The sequence below is a fragment of the Nicotiana tomentosiformis genome, chromosome 8 (assembly GCF_000390325.3).
Source record: "Nicotiana tomentosiformis chromosome 8, ASM39032v3, whole genome shotgun sequence".
NCBI classification, from domain to species: Eukaryota; Viridiplantae; Streptophyta; class Magnoliopsida; order Solanales; family Solanaceae; genus Nicotiana; species Nicotiana tomentosiformis.
Window position 1 is genome coordinate 108,317,231 of NC_090819.1, and position 20,274 is coordinate 108,337,504.

At 39.8% G+C, this 20,274-nt stretch overlaps 1 protein-coding gene across 3 annotated transcripts in view; it reads right to left on the reverse strand.

Moving 5' to 3' along the window:
* LOC104092002 (CHD3-type chromatin-remodeling factor PICKLE-like) overlaps positions 1–20,274 on the reverse strand; it is a 59,008-nt gene that overhangs the window by 747 nt on the left and 37,987 nt on the right. For all 3 annotated transcript variants that reach the window (XM_070182626.1, XM_070182624.1, XM_070182625.1), the window contains exons 20-30: positions 20,169–20,250; positions 18,344–18,541; positions 17,980–18,136; positions 17,783–17,888; positions 17,505–17,579; positions 16,728–16,789; positions 16,529–16,605; positions 6,172–6,302; positions 4,877–5,345; positions 254–386; positions 84–157 (exon numbers count right to left, since the gene is read on the reverse strand). In XM_070182626.1, coding sequence (XP_070038727.1) covers positions 84–157; positions 254–386; positions 4,877–5,345; positions 6,172–6,302; positions 16,529–16,605; positions 16,728–16,789; positions 17,505–17,579; positions 17,783–17,888; positions 17,980–18,136; positions 18,344–18,541; positions 20,169–20,250 — 1,564 coding nt within the window. The remainder of the gene's footprint in view (positions 1–83; positions 158–253; positions 387–4,876; positions 5,346–6,171; positions 6,303–16,528; positions 16,606–16,727; positions 16,790–17,504; positions 17,580–17,782; positions 17,889–17,979; positions 18,137–18,343; positions 18,542–20,168; positions 20,251–20,274) is intronic.

The following is a 20,274-nucleotide window of genomic DNA, read 5'->3' on the forward strand; positions in this document are numbered from 1 at the left end:
TGGTTTTATCGTCTTTGTACTGGCAAGTTTGTCAAATTATGCATAAGATGAAGTCGAAGTATGTTTGTCAGTGAAATATTCACCTTGTTATAAAGCTCTGCAACACCTAAACGATCTGGTTTACGATCACAAGCAACTTGAGAGATTCCCTGTGGAGCTGCATTCAAAGAAGAGCATGATTGGATACTAGGTCAGTGCCTTTACTACATGACACACTATAGAAAACTCGAGGAGGGTAAATGTCTCTACTTACAAATTGCTACAAGTCTAGGGAAATGATCAATCATTTCAGTATTGGCTTCATCAAAATTTCGATTTGGTTCATCCGCAGCCTTGGTATCACACACCATCTCTTCGTTAGGGAGTTCATGAGATTTTTCATCACCCTAGAGGAAACATGCAAGGATCAGTATAACATTACAAGTGTAGCTCTCCACAGAAGTAACCAATGGAGCTGCCACACCTGGTGACCTAGATTTCAAAAACTGGTTCACTGACAGAATTTGAAGCAATTAAGCAAGTCCAAGAATTGTAGTGAGTTTCAAACATATCCAACAGTTCTTTCTCAAGAGAGCGGCTCAAATTCTCAAGGCTTGATTGATTATAGAGGAGAAAATCTATCCTTATATACAGTTGGGAACCCACAAAGTTCTATAATAGTGAGAATATGCTGTTCAATTCATGAGCTAACCTGCCAAACCAGGCACATAGTACTATGAATCTCAGAGAACATAAAACAGCTACTCCCTCTGTTTCAATTTAGATGACACACTTTCCATATAGGTCCGTTCCAAAAAGAATGACACATATCTACAATTGAAAATAATTCAACTTTAAACTATTCATTTTACCCATTTTACCCTTAATGAGAAGCTTTTATAATCACACAAATGTCATGGACCCACAAAGTTTTTACCCCTTAAGCTTTTAAGACCACAAATTTCAAAAGTCTTCTTTTTTTCCTTAAACTACGTGCCGAGTCAAACTACCTCATCTAAATTGAAACAGAGGGAGTATTGAAATTACTTGAATTAGTTCTCTAATCTGATTTGATATATACTGAAAGGACATGTATGAAGAAGCCATCACTAGAGGGAGAACAGTAATAGGAGATTTTAAAAAGGAGTTTTCCACGACAATGGGTCTATACCCGGGGATCGGCATTGAGCCCCTACTAGTTTATCCTAGTTATGAATGAGCTAACCTACATAATACAAGATAGGTCTCATGATGTATGCTATTTACTGATGATATGACAGAGCCAGAGAGGGTGTCAAGCAAAAGCTTAAACCATGGAGAAGCACTTTATTGAGTAAGAGTTTTAGGATAAGTAAAAGTAAGACATAATACATGCCCAACAAATTTAGCCAACATGAGAAGAGCGAAGTTGAGTGAGACTAAACGGGATTGCTATGCCAAAATGAAAATAATTTCGATATCTAGGCTTTCAATAGAATGGAATGACAGATACAGATGTTACTCACAAAGTTAAAACCGCATGGCTGAAATGGTGAGGTGCTACCAGAATGTTATATGATAGAATGATACTAACCAAAGTGAAATTAAAGTCTACGTAACAACTATAAGACCGACAATGTTATAGGGTAGTAAATGCTTGGCCACTAAATTCCAATATATTCACAAGCTGACTGTTGAGAGATGCGGATGCTAAGATGGATGCATGGCTATACAAGATTAAATAAGATTAATAATGACCACATTCGCCAGAAGGTGCAAGTAGCACACTGAGGATAAAAAGATAAGGTCGCCAGAGATGGTTTGTTCATGTCCTGCGTCAACCTTCAGATGCATCGATCATTAGGTGTGGAACTGTAATAGTGAAAGTGTTAAAAATGGGACAGGGTAGACCTAAAAATTACAAGGAAAGAAATTGTCTCGATAGACCTACAAATGCTTGGAATCAATGTAGACTTAGTTAAAGATAGGGCACAATGGAAGAAAAAGATCCATATAGGCGATATCTACTAGTTGGGAATAAGTTTTAGACTTGTTAGAGAACTTCTAACATTATTAGTATTATCTATTATTGTTTACATATATTAAAATATATTAAGGTATGATGATGACATGAGTTGAGCATAATGGAGAAGTGAGGATTCATATAGCAAACCCCAACTTGTTTGGGCTGAGGCATAAATTGATGGATTTCATAATTAGATCACATGCAATCCAGCATCACATCGGAAAGGGGTATGACGATGTGCATGGCAGTTGAGGATACAAATGTAGGAACTTCTTTGTTGGATTTCGCTGAAGTGTTTGATTTGGTTTTTCAGAAGCAGGAAGAGCACGTGGTCACCTTCCAGAGTGCAGTGACCAAGACCCAAATTGATTACACTCCTTAGGAAGTGTGATAAAGGTTGATGCATGGACTGCAAGGTTACCCGAGTGAGAATCTTATGATCCAACATAAGCTCTTGGTAATGGACCTATAGATTAAGAGAAAGAGGAAGGATGTGTATGGTCAACCTAAGATCAAGTAGGGAGCCTTGACAAGGGAAAAATTTCAGGAGTTCGGGGAGAAGTTATAGCAATAAGGGCTTGGAGGCGTAGTGGGGATGCGAGTAATATGTGGACCAGGACGACGGATTGCATTAGGGGCACGGCTAGAGCGGTGTTGGAGGTCTCGAGGGATTACTCAGGTGGACACAGAGGGGATTGGTGGTGGAATGGAGATGTCCAAGGGAAAGTGGAAGCCAAGAAGGCCGCATATTTGAAGTTAGTGAAAAGCAAAGACGAAGAGGAGAAAAGGACGAACAAGGAGTGGTATAAAACAGCGAGGAAGGAGGCAAAGTTAGTTGTAACGACAGCGAAAACGGGTACGTTTGAACACATGTATGCTGATCTCGAGAGTAAGAGGGGGACAAGAAGTTGTACAGGCTAGCCAAGGCAAGAAAGAGAAAGGCTCATGACCTAGACCAAGTAAAGTGCATCAAAGACGAGGAAGACATAGTATTGGCAGAAGAGGCACACATTCGACGGAAGTGGCAGACATACTTCCACAAACTCTTGAACGAAGAAGGGGACATAGTATTGCGCTTGGTGATTTGGAGCACTCCGAGAACCGACGAGATTTTGGGTATTGTAGGCATATAAAGGTTGTGGAGGTTGAGAGGGCTATGCGCAAGATTAGCTGGGGAAGAGCGACCGGGTCAGACTCTTCCCAGTGGAATTTTCGAAGAGCGTGGGCAGGGCAGGTTTGGAGTGGTTAACTGGGCTGTTCAAAACGGCGAATATACTCGAAGAATGGAACTGGAGCACAATGATTCCGTTGTACAAGAACAAGGGTGATATTCAAAATTGCAACAATTATGAGGGTATTAAGCAGATAAGCCACACTATAAAAATTTGGGAGAGGGTAGTGGAGATGAGGGTGAGAAGGTGGGTTCCTATTTTCGGAGAACCAATTCGGATTCATGACGGGGCGATCGACCACAGAAGCCATACATCTTGTAAGGAGATTGGTGGTACAGTATAGAGAGGAGAAGAGGGACTTGCATATGGTATTCATTCACCTGGAGAAAGCATACAACAAAGTCCCAAGAAAGGTCCTATGGAGATGTTTGAAGGCCAAAGGTGTACTTGTTGCATACACTAGGGCAATTAAGGACATATATAATGAAACTAAGACCCGGGAAGGACAGTTGGAGAAGACTCAGGACACTTCCCAGTCATGATGGGGTTACACCAGGGATCAGCTCTTAGTCCGTTTTTATTTGCGTTGGCGATAGATGAATTGACACATCACATTCAGGGGAAGGTGCCATGATGTATGTAATTTGCGAACGACATAGTGTTGATTGACGAGACGAGAAGCGGAGTTAAAGCTAGGTTGGAGGTTTGGAGACAGACCCTGGAATCTAAAGGTTTCAGGTTAAGCAGGACAAACAGAATACTTGGAGTGCAAGTTCAGTGACAGAACTCATGAGGCGGAAGTGGAAGTGAGACTTGATACACAAGTCATCCCTAAGAGAGGAAGTTTCAAGCATCTTGGGTTAGTAATCCAAGGTAATGGGAAGATTAACGATGATCTCACACATCATATTGGAGCAGAATTAATAAAGTGGAGGCTTACATCCAGTGTCATGTGTGATAAAAATGTGCCACCAAAACTTAAAGGTAAGTTCTACAGAGTGGTGGTTAGACCGACTATATTGTATGGGATAAAATGTTGGCCAGTCAAGAACTTTCATGTCCAAAAAATGAATTTAACATATATGAGGATGCTGAGATGGATGTACGGGCATAATAGGAAAGATAGGATTAGGAATGAAGATAGTGAGGATAAGGCGGGAATGGCCTTCGTGGTGGAGAAAATACGGGATGCGAGACTAAGATGGTTTGGGCACGTAAGAGGAGCGGCACGGATGCCCCAGTGAGAAGGTATGAGAGGTTTGGGCCTAAGGAAAGGTAGGGATAGACCAAAGAAGTATTGGGGAGAGGTGATTAGGCAGAATATGGCACATCATTAGCTTTATCAAGGACATAACCCTTGATAGGAAGGTGTGAAGGTCGAGAATTAGAGTAGAAGGTTAGTAGGTAGTCCGACGTATTTCCTTCCCTTACCAGTAGTACTATTATTATTAGTCTTAAATTTCCATTACTACCTAATGTTTCTTATGCTTTGGCTCTCTTATTATCTAGTTGTTATCAATGCTTCTTATTCCACGTCTTTTTCGCTATCATATTTCGTTTTAAACTGCTATGATTTTTGCTTTCCTTGAGCCAAGAGTCTATCGGAAACAACCTCTCTACCTGCACAAGATAGGGGTAAGGTCTGCGTACACACGATCCTCCCCATACCCCATTTGTGAGATTAAACTGGGTATGTTGTTGTTGTAATAAGACAACTTACAAAGGCTTCTTTCTGATATTCAGCATTAAGGCCCTTTTCAAGAAGCAGCACCCTTTTCTTTATGAATTCCACTTGTCTTCTCTGCATCTCTCTAAAATGATATAATGAAGATGGATCTTGGTAAGGTTGTGGTCTATTTGAAGGATCGCTTGTCCCATGTGAAAGGTCAGCCCCATGGGCATTCCCATCACCAGTAGCTTTCACCTGGCTTCCAGCAGCTCCAGCAGGCTCAGCATTAGCTGTATTTACACCAATTGCTGCTTGAGAAGCTCCAGGAACAGTAACTTGAGCTTGGGAAACTCCTGAAGCAGGAAGTTCTTGGGAAGCTCCTGGAGCAGGAGGAACTTGTGGCTGAGAAGCTCCGGGAACCGGTAAATTTATGAAGGAAAGATTGAGCTCTTTACAGATGATCTCTTGAATCCTCAACTCCTTATCATCAACAATTGCCTGCCATCTTCCATAACCATGCCTACACAACCAGAAAGACACAACAAAATAAAAACAATATCAGCAGAACTTGGCAATATCTACCGCAGTTATTGATTGAACAGTTATGCTCCCAGTTGCCGAAATCCAGAGATGAACCAATCTACTAAGATGAACTTAATAGAAATGTACAGTGAAAAATACGTGACCCTAAATACATAAACTTGTGTTTCAAGGAGCAAATGTGAGATGATGGTTTCCATGGTGTGAACACACAAAATTGCAGTCTGAAGCAGATTAATAAGAAAGACCAGGCCTCGAAACACAGTGCAATCATTATAAGTTTGGGTCTAGAACATATGCAAGATGCATCTTGGCAATCTTGATGTCAAACAGTAAAAATTATGACATGAAACATAAACTGATCACAGCAAATTCTTTCCAGTTATTCAGCCAAGATTTGGAGCATTTAAACAAGTTTTACATTTATAAGGTGCAGGATAAGTTCTTCCAATCAAGTTTTTGGAGTCAAGGGTATCAGTATCTTAATATGTTACTGTGAATTTTTTAGATAAACCATATTTACTTTTTAGCATTTGAGGAAGGGTTCAAGTAGTTGTGATAAATGAAAGGAAAGTAAGCCAATTAAGTATGAGACCAATACAAAGGATCATCTTTTAAGAGCCTTCATCTCTTTAAATTTAATCCAGACTTTTACGTCTTTCTTCACTACTGGTATATGCAATCTAATCAACTCGTATACTTGTCTTTCTTTATAAAGTGCAATTTCAGATCTACAGAGTTATTTCAACTGGTTCGACAGTTCCTAAATTCATGATATAGATCAGCAGAGATGAAAAGTTACATACTTTAACACTGCTCGTAGCAGCAGCAGATCATGCTCTTCCTTCCAAAGCTTTCCACCTTTCAATCCAGGCAACCGAAACACAATGTCCTCGGCAAAAAGAGGGCCACCTGTCTTTTCTGAAAAAGCCTTCACCTGAAACAGCAGAAAATACCTATCAACCTTTAACCATGAACACACCTCTATAATTGTAGTTTAATGAATATCTACAGTCATCAGACAATCTAACTTAAGGTAAAAAGCTTCAGTTTTACTGGAAATTAAAGGTCACATAAAAATTTGATAGCATCAAAAGGACTATATAAAAAACAGACATCATACTTATAAATTATTTTACCACTACCAGACATTACAAGAAGAAATCCAGCAACAGCACTGGATTTTGCCATTCTATTTTTGGACAAGTCACATCATATTTATACCTGTCTTATACCTCAACCACATTGCATAATACCATTAACCATGAAATAAGAGAAACTTCCATTTTTTTTCTTTTCAAACATGAAATTCTTTTCTCATATTTTCATGCCAAAAAGACCAAGTTATAATCGTGGTAGCACAAATGAGGACGCAAACGTCGTGTTGGAGGCGAACACAAAAGGCACGATAATTGTAGGAACTTATAAAGACACAAATCGAATTTGGAACTGGATATTAAGTTTAAAACTTAAGATTTTTGTATAACCGCGATAAACAAAAAAGTTGCTAGAAGAATGAGACTAAAGAAACAAATAGGATATGCGTATTGGGAAACATCTAGCACATACTATCGAAGGCCCAGTTTGGGCTTGTGAGAATGCACGGGAGAAAAATCTATTATTGATATTCTATTTAATTATAATACAATGAGCCCTATTTATACAATACATATCATATTCGTATTCTATGTAGGACTAGGACGAATTTATATAATTTACATAACTATCTAACACTCCTCCTTAAGCCGGTGCATACAAATCATATGTACCGAACTTGTTACATATGTAACTAATACGATGACCAGTAAGAGACTTGGCGAAAATATATGCAAGCCGATCATTCGACTTCACAAACTTTGTAGCAATATCTCCTGAGAGTATTCTGACGAAGTGACAGTCAATCTCGATGTGTTTAGTTCTCTCATGGAACACCAGATTTGATGCAATATGAAGGGCAACTTGATTATCACACACATGTTCCATCTTGCTGATCTCACCAAATTTCAACTCATTAAGCAAATGTTTGATCCAAACTAGCCCACATGTTGCCACAGCCATTGCTCGATATTCTGCTTCTGCACTAGACCGAGCAACCACATTTTATTTCTTGCTCTTCCAAGACACCAAATTACCTCCTACTAAAACACAGTATCCAGACGTAGAACATCTATCAGAAGGTAATCCTGCCCAGTCAGCATCTAAGTACCCAACAATTTACTCATGGCCTCGATCTTCAAACAATAATCCTTTGCCTGGAGCTGATTTTATATATCGAAGAATGCGGACAACTGTATCCCAATGACTATCACAGGGAGAATCCAGGAACTGACTTACCACACTCACAGGAAAGAAAATGTCAGGTCTAGTCATTGTGAGATAATTTAATTTACCAACCAACCGCATATATCTTCCAGGATCGCTAAGCGGCTCCCCCTGTCCTGGTAGAAGTTTAGAATTCGGATCCATATGAGTGTCAACAGGTCTACATCATGTCATTCTTGTCTCCTCACAAATGTCTAAGGCATACTTCCGTGGTGAGATTACAATACTTAAGCTAGACTGAGCAACCTCAATACCTAGTGTTAGTTTACAGATATGTATAGTGTAGTCTTGTCCCATATTGGAAGAGGAGTAATATCTCCTTGTAGTGTATAGCTATAAATAGGGACCTCTTGTATTGTATTTATCATTCAATATCAATAACATATTTTCTCCCGTGCCTTCTCACATGGTATCAGAGCATTAGTGAGAAACCCGTCGTTGTGCATCATTCCAGCGACTTCCGGGAAGAAAGACCTCTTCGCCGTGCAATTTTCCGGCGACTTAGAAAGTTGTCCGTAAGCAAATCACTTTCTGTTGGTGTTGTGCAAAAATCAACACCACCACAAGATTCTTCAGGCTCCGGCAACCAAACCCCAGTCAACTCCACCGGAAAACACACGTCCACGCGCCCTCACGCGCCTGGAAAAGAAAACAATTTCCGGCAAGATCTGACCCACGCGCCGGCGCGTGAGCACTGTTCCGGCCAGATTTTGATAAAGTTTCAGTTGAACAATAGGATTGCCTGGTAATTTCGATTCTACACTCACTGGTTTTGTTTCATTCCGACCACTTTGAGTTTTTCCGGCAGCTACAGTAGATTCCGGCGAGCTACAGTGTTTTCAGTGTGAACAGTGTTTCCGGCGCAGAACAGTGTTCTGTTTTCCTGTTGCAAACAGTATTTTTCAAACTAGTTCTTCATTTTTTTCACAGGAATTACTTATTTCCACTATTTCAAGTTAACCCTACTACTACAAATTGTAGCGACATGGGAACCGATGCTTTGAATAGTCGGATGGTTTCTTTAGCAGATTATATTGAGTTCCTTCAGTACAAAGCATGTAAGAAGACATCTTCTGAGATAGCTTCTGTTGTTCAAACAGGTAATAGCGTGACTTGTTTCTCACAATCTTCATCCTCTGAGTCTTGGGTCATTGATTCAGGTGCATCAGATCATATTTCTGGTAACAAATCTCTTTTCACTATTTCGTATTCTCAATCTCTTCCAAAAGTCACAATGGCCAATGGGTCTCAAACCATGGCAACTGCAATAGGTCAAGCAAGCCCACTTCCTTCCTTACCTTTAGATTCAGTCCTTTATGTTCCTAATAGTCCTTTTAATCTCATAACTGTTAGTCGCTTAGCCAAATCACTTAAATGTGTTGTTTTATTTCTTGATGACCATGTTTTTATACAGGAATGCAGTACGGGGCGGATCATTGGTACCGGGCGTGAATCAAACGGACTTTATTACCTTATCCTTACTAAATCACATGGACTCACATCTTGTCTTCCTTCTACAACTTGTCCTGTTACTGATTTACCAGATTTATTACATAAACGATTGGTACATTCCAGTTTGTCAAAACTTCAGAAAATGGTATCTGGTTTATCTCACTTGTCAGCTCTAGAGTGTGAGTCATATCAGCTTGGTAAGCATACTCGCTCTCATTTCCCTCGGCGTCTTGATAATCGAGCAGAGTCACCTTTTACTTTAGTCCATTCAGATGTTTGGGGTCCTAGTCGGGTCAGTTCCACCTTGGAATTCCGCTACTTTGTCAGTTTCATTGATGATTATTCCATGTGCACTTGGATATTTTTGATAAGAAATCGATCTGAGCTGTTTTCTATTTTCCAGACCTTCCACGCTGAAATTCAAAATCAATTTGGGATTTCTATTCGCACATTTCGTAGTGATAATTCCCGAGAGTATTTGTCTTCCCCGTTTCAGCAGTTTATGAAATCTCATGGGATTATTCATCAAACATCTTGTCCGTACACAACTAAACAAAATGGGGTAGCTAAAAGAAAGAATAGACATCTTATTGAAATTGCTCGTACCCTACTCATACAATCTCATGCTCCGTTGCATTTTTGGGAGGATGCAGTTCTTACATCTTGCTATCTTATTAATCGTATGCCATTTTCAGCTATCCAGAACCAAGTTTCATTCTCTGTCATGTTTCCCCACTTACCTTTGTTATCTCTTCCACCCCGTATCTTTGGAAGCACTTGTTTTGTCCATAACCTTACTCCAGGAACAGATAAGTTAGCTCCTCGTGCTTTTAAGTGCGTATTTCTAGATTTCTCGAGAACACAAAAAGAGGTATCGATGCTACTCTCCTGACCTCCAGCGGTACCTTATGTCTGTTGATATTACCTTCTTTGAAACCCAATCATACTTCACAGGTTCCGGTCATCACTTAGATATTTCTGAGGTACTACCAGTTTCATCTTTTAGAGATTCAGTCACTCCAGCTCCACCACCTACAGCTCTTGTTGTAGCTCCACCACCTACAGCTCCTGTTGTAGCTCCACCAACTATAGCTCCAGTTCCTCCACATAATCCAGTTCAACCTTCTGCAGCTCCACCACTCTTGACTTATCATCGTCGTCCACATCCAGCATCAGGACCAGGTGATTCACGCCTCGTATCAGATTCTGCACCTACTGCGGACTTGTCTCCTCTTAGTCAACCAATTGCACTCCGCAAAGGTGTACGATCCACACTTAATCCTAATCCCCACTATGTCGGTTTAAGTTATCATCGCTTGCCATCACCTCATTATGTTTTTATATCTTCTTTGTCCATTGTTTCTATCTGTAAGTCTACAGGTGAGGCACTATCTCATCTAGGATGGCGACATGCTATGATTGACGAGATGTCTGCTTTACATACGAGTGACACTTGGGAGCTTGTTCCTCTTCCTGCAGGTAAGTCTGTTGTTGGTTGTCGTTGGGTTTATGCAGTCAAAGTCGGCACGGATGACCAGGTTGATCGGCTTAAGGCTCGTCTTGTTGCAAAAGGATATACTCAGATTTTTGGGCTTGATTATAGTAATACTTTCTCTCCCGTGACTAAAGTAGCATCTGTTCGTCTCTTTTTGTCCATGGTTGTTGTATGTCATTGGCCTCTTTATCAGTTAGACATTAAGAATGTTTTTCTCTACGGTGATCTTGAGGAAGAAGTTTATATGGAGCAACCACCTGGTTTTGTTGCTCAGGGGGAGTTTAATGGTTGTGTTTGCAGATTGCGCAGGTCACTATATGGTTTGAAACAGTCCTCTCGAGCTTGGTTTGGTAAGTTCAGCACAATTATTCAGAAGTTCGGCATGACTTGTAGTGAGGCTGATCACTCTGTGTTTTATCGGCATTTTGCTCCTAATCTGTGTATTTATCAAGTGGTTTATGTTGATGATATTGTTATTACTGGCAATGATCAGGATAGTATTACTAATCTGAAGCAACATCTCTTTCAACCCTTCCAGACTAAGGATTTGGGCAGATTGAAGTATTTTCTAGATATTGAGGTCGCTCAGTCTAGCTCAGGTATTGTTATTTCACAACGGAAGTATGCCTTAGACATTCTTGAGGAGACTGGAATGATGGGTTGCAGACCTATTGACTCTCCTATGGATCTAAATGCTAAGCTTCCGCTTGGACAGGGGGAGCCTCTTAGAGACCCTACGAGATATAGGAGGTTGGTTAGCAAATTGAATTACCTCACAGTGACTAGACCTGACATTTCTTTTCTGGTGAGTGTTGTAAGTCAGTTTATGGATTCTCCCTGTGATAGTCACTGGGATGCTAATTGGGCAGGATCACCTTTTGATAGACGTTCTACGTCTGGATATTCTGTTCTAGTAGGAGGTAACTTGGTCTCGTGGAAGAGCAAGAAAACAGAATGTAGCTGCTCGATCTAGCGCCGAAGCCGAATATCGGGCCATGGCTATGGCGACGTGTGAGTTAGTTTGGGTCAAGCAGTTGCTCAAGGAGTTAAAGTTCGGAAAAATCAGCAAGATGGAACTAGTGTGTGATAACCAAGCTGCTCTTCATATTGCGTCAAATCCGGTGTTCCATGAGAGGACTAAACACATTGAGATCGACTGTCACTTTGTCAGAGAAAAAATACTTTCAGGAGATATTGTTACAAAGTTTGTAAAGTTGAACGATCAACTAGCAGATATTTTCACTAAGTGTCTTACTGGTTCTCGTATTAGTTACATGTGTAACAAGCTCGGTACATATGATGTGTATGCACCGGCTTGAGGGGGAGTGTTAGTTTACAAATATGTATAGTGTAGTCTTGTCCCACATTGGAAGAGGAGTAATATCTCCTTGTAGTGTATAGCTATAAATAGGGACCTCTTGTATTGTATTTATCATTCAATATCAATAACATATTTTCTCCTGTGCTTTCTCACACCTAGAAAATACTTTAATCTGCCCAGATCCTTAGTCTGAAAGTGCTGAAAGAGATGTTGCTTCAACTTAGTAATACTATCCCGATCATTGCCGATAATAACAATATCATCAACATAAACCACCAGATAAATACTGAGATTTGAAGGAGTGTCGATAAAACACAGAGTGATCAGCTTCACTACGAGTCATGCCAAACTCATGAATAACTGTGCTGAACTTACCAAATCAGGCTCGAGGAGACTGCTTTAGACCATAGAGGGACCAGCGCAACTGACATACAAGGCCACTAAACTCCCCCTGACCAACAAAACCAGGTGGTTGCTCCGTATAAACCTCATCCTCAAGGTCACCGTGAAGAAAAGCATTCTTAATGTCCAGCTGATAGAGAGGCCAATGGCGGACAGCAGCCATGGATAGAAAAAGGCAGATTGATGTTATTTTAGCCACGGGAGAGAAAGTATCATTGTAATCGAGCCCAAATATTTGAGTATACCCTTTGGCAACAAGACGAGCCTTAAGTCGATCAACCTGGCCATAGGGACCAACTTTGACTGCATACACCCAATGACAACCAACAGTCGATTTATCCGAAGGAAGAGGAACAAGATCCCAAGTACCACTCGTATGTAAAGCAGACATCTCGTCAATCATAGCTTGACGCCACCCTGGATGAGACAGTGCTTCACCTGTAGATTTAAGGATGGAAACAGAGGATAAAGATGACACAAATGCACAATGGGGTGATGACAGACGATGGTAACTTATACCGACATAATGGGGATTAGGATTAAGTGTAGACCGTGTTAGTTTACAGCTATGTATATAGTGTAGTCTTGTCCCACATTGGAATAGGAGTAGTATGTCCTTGTATAGTATAGCTATAAGGACCTCTTTTATTGTATTGAACATCCAATATCAATAACATTTTTTCTCCTGTGTCTTCTCACAGACCGTATACCTTTCCATAGTGCAATCGGTACTGGCACTCGCACTGATAAGAGCCTCTAGAAAGTTAAGACCGTACTTTCAATGTCACCCCATATGCGTATTAACCACTTATCCGCTTCGTAATATTTTGCACAAGCCCAAACTATCAGGCCGATTAGATAAATGGGCCGTCGAACTCGGTGGGTACGATATCGAAAACCCCGTACGGCCATCAAGTCTCAAATTTTAGCAGACTTCGTGGACGATTTCAATCCAACCCTCGTACCCGAAGTCGAAAAAGAACTGTTGAAATCGGGTACATCATCGGGGGTATGAACCCATTTTACGGACGGGGCTTCGAACGTGAAGGGGTCCGGGCTAGGCATAGTTTTGAAGCCACCCACGGGTAACACTATTAGGCAATCTATTAAAACTACCAGGTTGACTAACAACGAGGCCGAGTATGAGGCCATGATTGCAGGTCTCGAGCTAGCTAAAAACTTGGGAGCAGAAGGCATTGAAGCCAAATGTGACTCTTTGCTGGTGGTGAATCAAGTAAACAAAACCTTCGAAGTTCGAGAAGATAGAATGCAAAGGTATTTAGACAAGCTACATGTTACTTTGCACCATTTCAAACAATGGACTTTACGACATGTTCCACGAGAACAAAACAGTGAGGCCGATGCACTTGCGAATTTGGGATCGTCGGTTGAGGAAGGTGACTTGAGCCCGGGGACTGTCGTTCAACTCTCGAGATCCGTGATCGAAGAGGGTCACGCCGAGATAAATTCTACAAGCTTAAACCTGGGATTGGAGAAATAAGTACATTGAATACTTAAAGAGCGAAAAGCTCCCATCGGATCCTAAAGATTCAAGGGCCTACGGACCAAAGCCGCTCGATTCACGTTGGCTTCTGATGGAACGCTATACTGAAGGACATTCGATGGACCATTAGCAGTATGCTTGGCTCCAGGAGATACCGATTACATCTTACGTGAGGTGCACGAGGGCACTTGTGGGAATCCTTCCGGTGCCGATCCATTAGTCCGAAAAATAATCAGAGCAGAGTATTATTGGATCGTTATGGGCAAAGATGCGAAGGAATTTGTTCGAAAATGTGACAAATGTCCGCAGTATTAGCAGGGTCAGGTGCAAGACGTGAATCAGTTGCGCCTGATGCTGGGCGCGGACGACGACGATAAGTCAGGAGAGGTGGAGCTGTAGAAGGTTGAACTGTACTAAGTGGTGGAACTAGAGCTATAGGTGGTGGAGCTACAACTGGAGCTGTAGGTGGTGAAGCTGGAGTTATAGAGGAAGATGAATTAGAGAAAGTGACTGAATCTCCAAAAGAAGGAACTGGTAGCACATCAGAAATATCTAAGTGATTACTTGGACCTGTGAAGTATGATTGGGTTTCAAAGAAGGTAACATTTGCGTTCTCGAGTAACCCAAAAATACGCACGAGGAGCTAACTTATCTTTTCCTGGAGTAAGGTTATGAACAAAACATGTGCTCCCAAAGACACGAGGTGGAAGAAAGAACAAAGGTAAGTGGGGAAACATGACAGAGAATGGAACTTGATCCTGAATGGCTGAAGATGGCATACGATTAATAAGATAGCAAGATGTAAGAACTGCATCCCCCAAAAACGCAACGGAACATGAGATTCTATGAGTAGGGTACGAGCAGTTTCAATAAGATGTCTATTCTTTCTTTCAGCTACCCATTTTGTTGGAATGTGTATGGACAAGATGTTTGATAAATAATCCCAAGATAGTTCATAAACTGCTGAAATCGGGATGACAAATACTCTAGGGCATTATCACTACGAAATGTGCGGATAGAAATCCCAAATTGATTTTGAATTTTAGCGTGGAAGGTCTCAAAAATAAAAAACAACTCAGATCGATTTTTCATCAAAAATATCCAAGTGCACCTAGAATTCATCAATGAAACTGACAAAGTAGCGGAATCCCAAGGTAGAACTAACCCGACTAGGACCCCAAACATCTGAATGGACTAAAGTAAAAGGTGACTGCTCGATTATCAAAATGCCGAAGGAAATGGGAGCGGGTATACTTATCGAGCTGACATGACTCACACTCTACGGTGGACAAGTAAGATAAACCAGGTACCATTTTTTGAAGTTTTGACAAACTGGGATGTCCCAACCGTTTATGTAATAAATCTAGTGAATCATTAACATGACAAGTTGTCAAAGGAAGACAAGATGTGAGTCCATGTGATTTTGCAAGGATAAAGTAATAAAGTCCATCTGATTCACGCCTGGTACCAATGATCCGCCTTGTACTGCGTTCTTGTATAAAAACAAGGTCATCAAGAAATAAAACAAAGCATTTAAGTGATTTGGCTAAGCGACTAACAATTATGAGATTAAAAGGACTATCGGGAACATAAAGAACTGAATCTAAAGGTAAGGAAGGAAGTGGACTTGCTTGACCTATTCCAGTTGCCATGGTTTGAGTCCCGTTGGCCATTGTGACTGTTGGGAGTGATTGAGAACATGAAATAGTAGTGAAAAGAGATTTGTTACTATAAATATGATCAGATACACTTGAATCAATGACTCAAGACTCAGAGGTTTAAGATTGGGAGACACAAGTCACGCTACCATCTGTTTGAACAACGGAAGCTATTCCTGAAGATGTCTGTTTACATGTTTTGTACTGAAGGAACTCAATATAATCCGGTAGAGAAACCATCCAACTATTCATAGTATTGGATTCCATTTTGCTACAACCAACTTCTCAAATTCTTAATTACAACTTGTATGGTTAACCTTCGAATGCCAAATCAGAAACACCCCTTTTTTTTTTGGAAAACATTGTTCACTAGCCGGAAAATAAAAAGGTTGCCGGAATTTGATGAAACTTGAATGGCCACACTAGGAATAACGTCCTGGGAAAGCTGTCCAAAAGGAGCCTCGTCGGAAACTGACCGGAAAATGGTCCATGCGCCGGCGCGTGGACAGATCTAACCGGAAAATTCTCACTCTGGTCGGCGCGTGACGGCGCGTGGGTGGTGTTTTTCCGGTGGGATTTGGTCGCCGGAGGATGGAGAACACTGTGGTGGTGTTGGTTTATGCACAACACCGATAAAAAATGGTTTTGATGCAAACGGCTTCTCAGCTCACCGGAAAATTGCCTGATTTCTTCCCGGATGTCGTTGGATTGACGCACAACCATAATTATCTCACCAATGCTCTGATACCATGTGAGAATGCACGGGAGAAAACTCTATTATTGATATTCTATTTAATTATAATACAATGAGCCCTATGTATACAATACATATCATACTCCTATTCTATGTAGGACTAGGACTAATTCATATAATTTACACAGGGCTATAACCTGAAAGTTACAAGCACACACACCAGTGAGAGTTCGATACTGCAATTAGAAGCTATACGGGACATTGGTATATCAGAGATATGCAATAACATATCCTTTGCCATAAATAAAGACTTGCCTTGTCCCTTATAAGCAGCAAGACAGCTATCCTAACAAGCACATCTTGTATTCTAAGTCCTTCTTTTGGAACCCCATCTGCAATCAAAAATATTTAAATGTTTCCTGACCAGCAAGAGGGTAAAGGAGAAGAAAAAGGAGAAACTAAAGCCTATAAGAATCATAAACCACGAATTTAAAGAGAAATATATTTTCTTCACCTGAAAATGTTGGCGAGTCAATGACATCTTCAGCTATGTGCGACAGAAAGAGAGCTCCATAACTGTATGACAGAGATTAGAACATGTCAGTACATATTATCTGCAAATTTCAGACAAATCAAGTGGAGATCACTAGGGGAGGTTATTCATTTAGTGAAAATTGTGACTGGGAAAAACTTTTCCAGCAGAAATTGGAGCACTAGGTATGTCTATTCAACAAGAGACATACAAAATTAGGAATTTGTCGAAATAATACCACATCATCATAGATGCACAAGAAGAATCTGTTGTTCTTTTGGGGGATAAGTTATACTGTCACAGTGATGTTACTTTACTTTTCAACAGGTCTAATTTTACCTATATTTACCATAACATAACATAGCTTTGAAGACGTTATACCACATCAAGCGGTCTACTGATATTGACAAAGCATCAAAATTGTAGAAATTATCGAATTAACACTTGGTGGGAAAGCACAGGACATAATGTTCCATCCACAAGTATCTCAATTATTCAATCGGTATACTCAGATGCATAAAATATCTGGGAGCGAGACAGAGAAGGAGAAGAGTAAGAAGATGCATGATGAGCAACTTTTGAGACCAGAAAGAGGTAGTGGTTCAGCAATAGAAGGCAAGTTAGGTCTACCCCTCACTTGCAAACACATTTAGTTGAGAGATAGCTACTGCCTAGAGCAACACAGAATTTGCACGTTACTAATAGCCTAATTTAGAAAATTGGGAAATATACAACTTGAAAGTTGATGTATGCACATACTCTTTAATTTCTTCATAAGTTTTCTGCTTCAATCGTGGAGTGAATTCTGCCCAGTCAAACTCACCAACCCCAAATCTGTCAAGAAGATTAGTTATCTCCAACATTTTCAAGTTTTGCATGCACAAAAGATGCAAATTCAGAATCGTAGAAAGTCAGTGCAAGAACAACAACTATAACAACAGCAACTACGTCTCAATCCCAAACTCAATGGTAGGAAGTTGTGGGAGGAAAATATAAATAAAAATGTAGCAGAAAAAGAATATAGAAAAAAACAAAACCTCATCAAAATTTGAACAAATGCTGCCCTTTGGCTTTGATTGAAGCCCAGTACTCTAAATGATCTTCCTTCTCCTTCCATCAAAGGGTGCGATTCAGCAGAATCCACTGTCAAAAGAAAATATATTCTTCACTAAGACATCATAGTATATTAGTCTTAACTGAAATTCAAAAATGAGATTGAGAACCCATATCCCACCGCGGGCTTTCTTTCTGTGAGCCTTCCTCACAACTGGCGCTTCTAGTGAAGCTGTCTCACCATCACTCGAATCAGCTTCAGCTTCATAGTTGTCATCCTCTCCATCAGTGCTCACGTCTTCCAGACCAGCAAGATCATCATCTTCAACAGACACCATCTAGGAAGAGAATAAGATATAAAATGGAGAAATCAAAAAGGAAAAGTCGCGAGAAATGGCTAGATTAACATGTCCAAGAAAGAGCACATACCAGAAATTATTGAAGAGCATGAAAGAGAGAGGCACGAAACAGTGCTTAATAGGCCATCAAACTTATACAACAGAATAAACGACAAGTTGAATAAACATGCAAAGGACAATTCACACCTGCTTACGACTCCTCTTTCCCTTTCCCATAGCATTGAATTCTTCAACTTGATGCACTTCATATTTATCTCGTAGCAATTCTTCCCAATAAGTTGCTCTCTCAGAATTGTTTACAGTTGCTTTATTCTCCATAGGGGCTGGTGGTGCTTCCTCTTCTGCTGTTGCTTCTGCTTCTTCAATGTACTCAAAATTAGCTACCTGAGACATTCAGCAGCTTATATGAACAAATGAAAAAAGAAAAGCCAAAAATGCAGCTATGAATTTTTAAATTATAGCAGTTACCCAACTAAATCAGAAATTTAGTATATCGATGGTCATAACATTGTTTATTTATTATCCTTACAGAAAAGCATAAAAGTCATCAAATTTATTTCTTTCTTATTCAAAGCCAAATATTTATGAACTTTTTGTCATTACAAGCAAGCAGAAAAAGTTAATTCAAGGCCACACTGAGTAGGTGCTGAATATAACAGTTTCACAAACTCAGCTCCACACTAAACTTGGAAGGACCTGAGAAAATCTACCAGAGTATCTAATACGTGTAAATTTAAGAAGTTACACCAAAAAGTCAATCATTATAAGTATTTGCATTTAACTCTATCAACTTGCACTAGATCAAATTTATTGGCTACAACTCCAAACTGCAAGTCCATATGTATAAGAACTCCTTATCCTGGATAGCAAGCCTCAATGGAACACCTGAAAAGGAGTAGCGAACTTTGTGGTATTTGATCAAACCGATAGAATGATCCAATCACACGAGAGTTGCCAATCCCCAAAATTTAGCGCAGAAATATCAAGTTCACACTGACCAGGAATTTTTACTTTAATAGCCAGTCCTGGATCTGAGTCGACATATTCTTTTTGAAATTTACATGAAATTAAATATAAAAACTCGAAAATAATAACTAGCTGAGATTACTATCATCAGTCAAAATATATATAGTTATTTTGGTGATCGATTATTTCAACCTATATATTTATCTTCAGAAAGATGCCTCACCAATACAACAAGTGATATTATGCTACAAGTTAAACATGTTGACAAAAAAAAAAGAAGCAAGTATACTTCATGAAAAGTGTCTTCTTTCATGACTAATCATAACTTGCTTTACAGTTTAACTAAGTAAGTTCGTTTAACATGTATTTATTTCATTCTTTTTACCTTTTTCGGGGGAGTAAATGTACTTAAAATCACAAATGTATTTATTTAACTTTTAATGCATTAAACTTAGCTACTTTAAGATTGTCAAGTCAGCATTATTAAAAGCGATAAGCGGCCAAAAAGAGAAAAAACGAAGCAACAAGACTCTTGGCGCTTAAGAGAGAAGTGCATGCTTTTCGTGGTGAAATTACAAACAAAAAAAAAAGATACCTTACATATATGAAGTTAGTGTTTATAACATCATCACTATCATTATCATTACTACCTTCAGAATCCAATACATAATAACAATATATTAATCCCAAGTCACCGAGGGTCTATCGGAAACAGCCTCTCTACTCCTCCGGAGTAAGGGTAAGGTATGCGTACACACTACCCTCCCCAGACCCCACTTGTGGGATTCCACTGGGTCGTTGTTGTTGTTGTATTAATCCCAAGTCAATTTAAACATCATTAAAACATAAGTAGAACAAGCCCAAAGAAGAATCATTGCAACATTAAGTTTCAGTTTTCAATTTGCCAACCACGAAATAGAAGTAATTCACAACACTCAATTTCATATTTAATTACTTTAGTGAATCTAGCTATAATTCGCTTCAATTGCAAGTCATAATTCCAAAAAATCAGTTTCTGATCTAAAATGCTAGAGGAGATATAAACCTTAAAAGCCTTCAGAAATGAATCGTCCTCTTCATCATTCACTGCAGCATCTTCATCTCCAACTTGCTCACGATCAAGTAATCTTAGAATTAATAGAATGAATAAA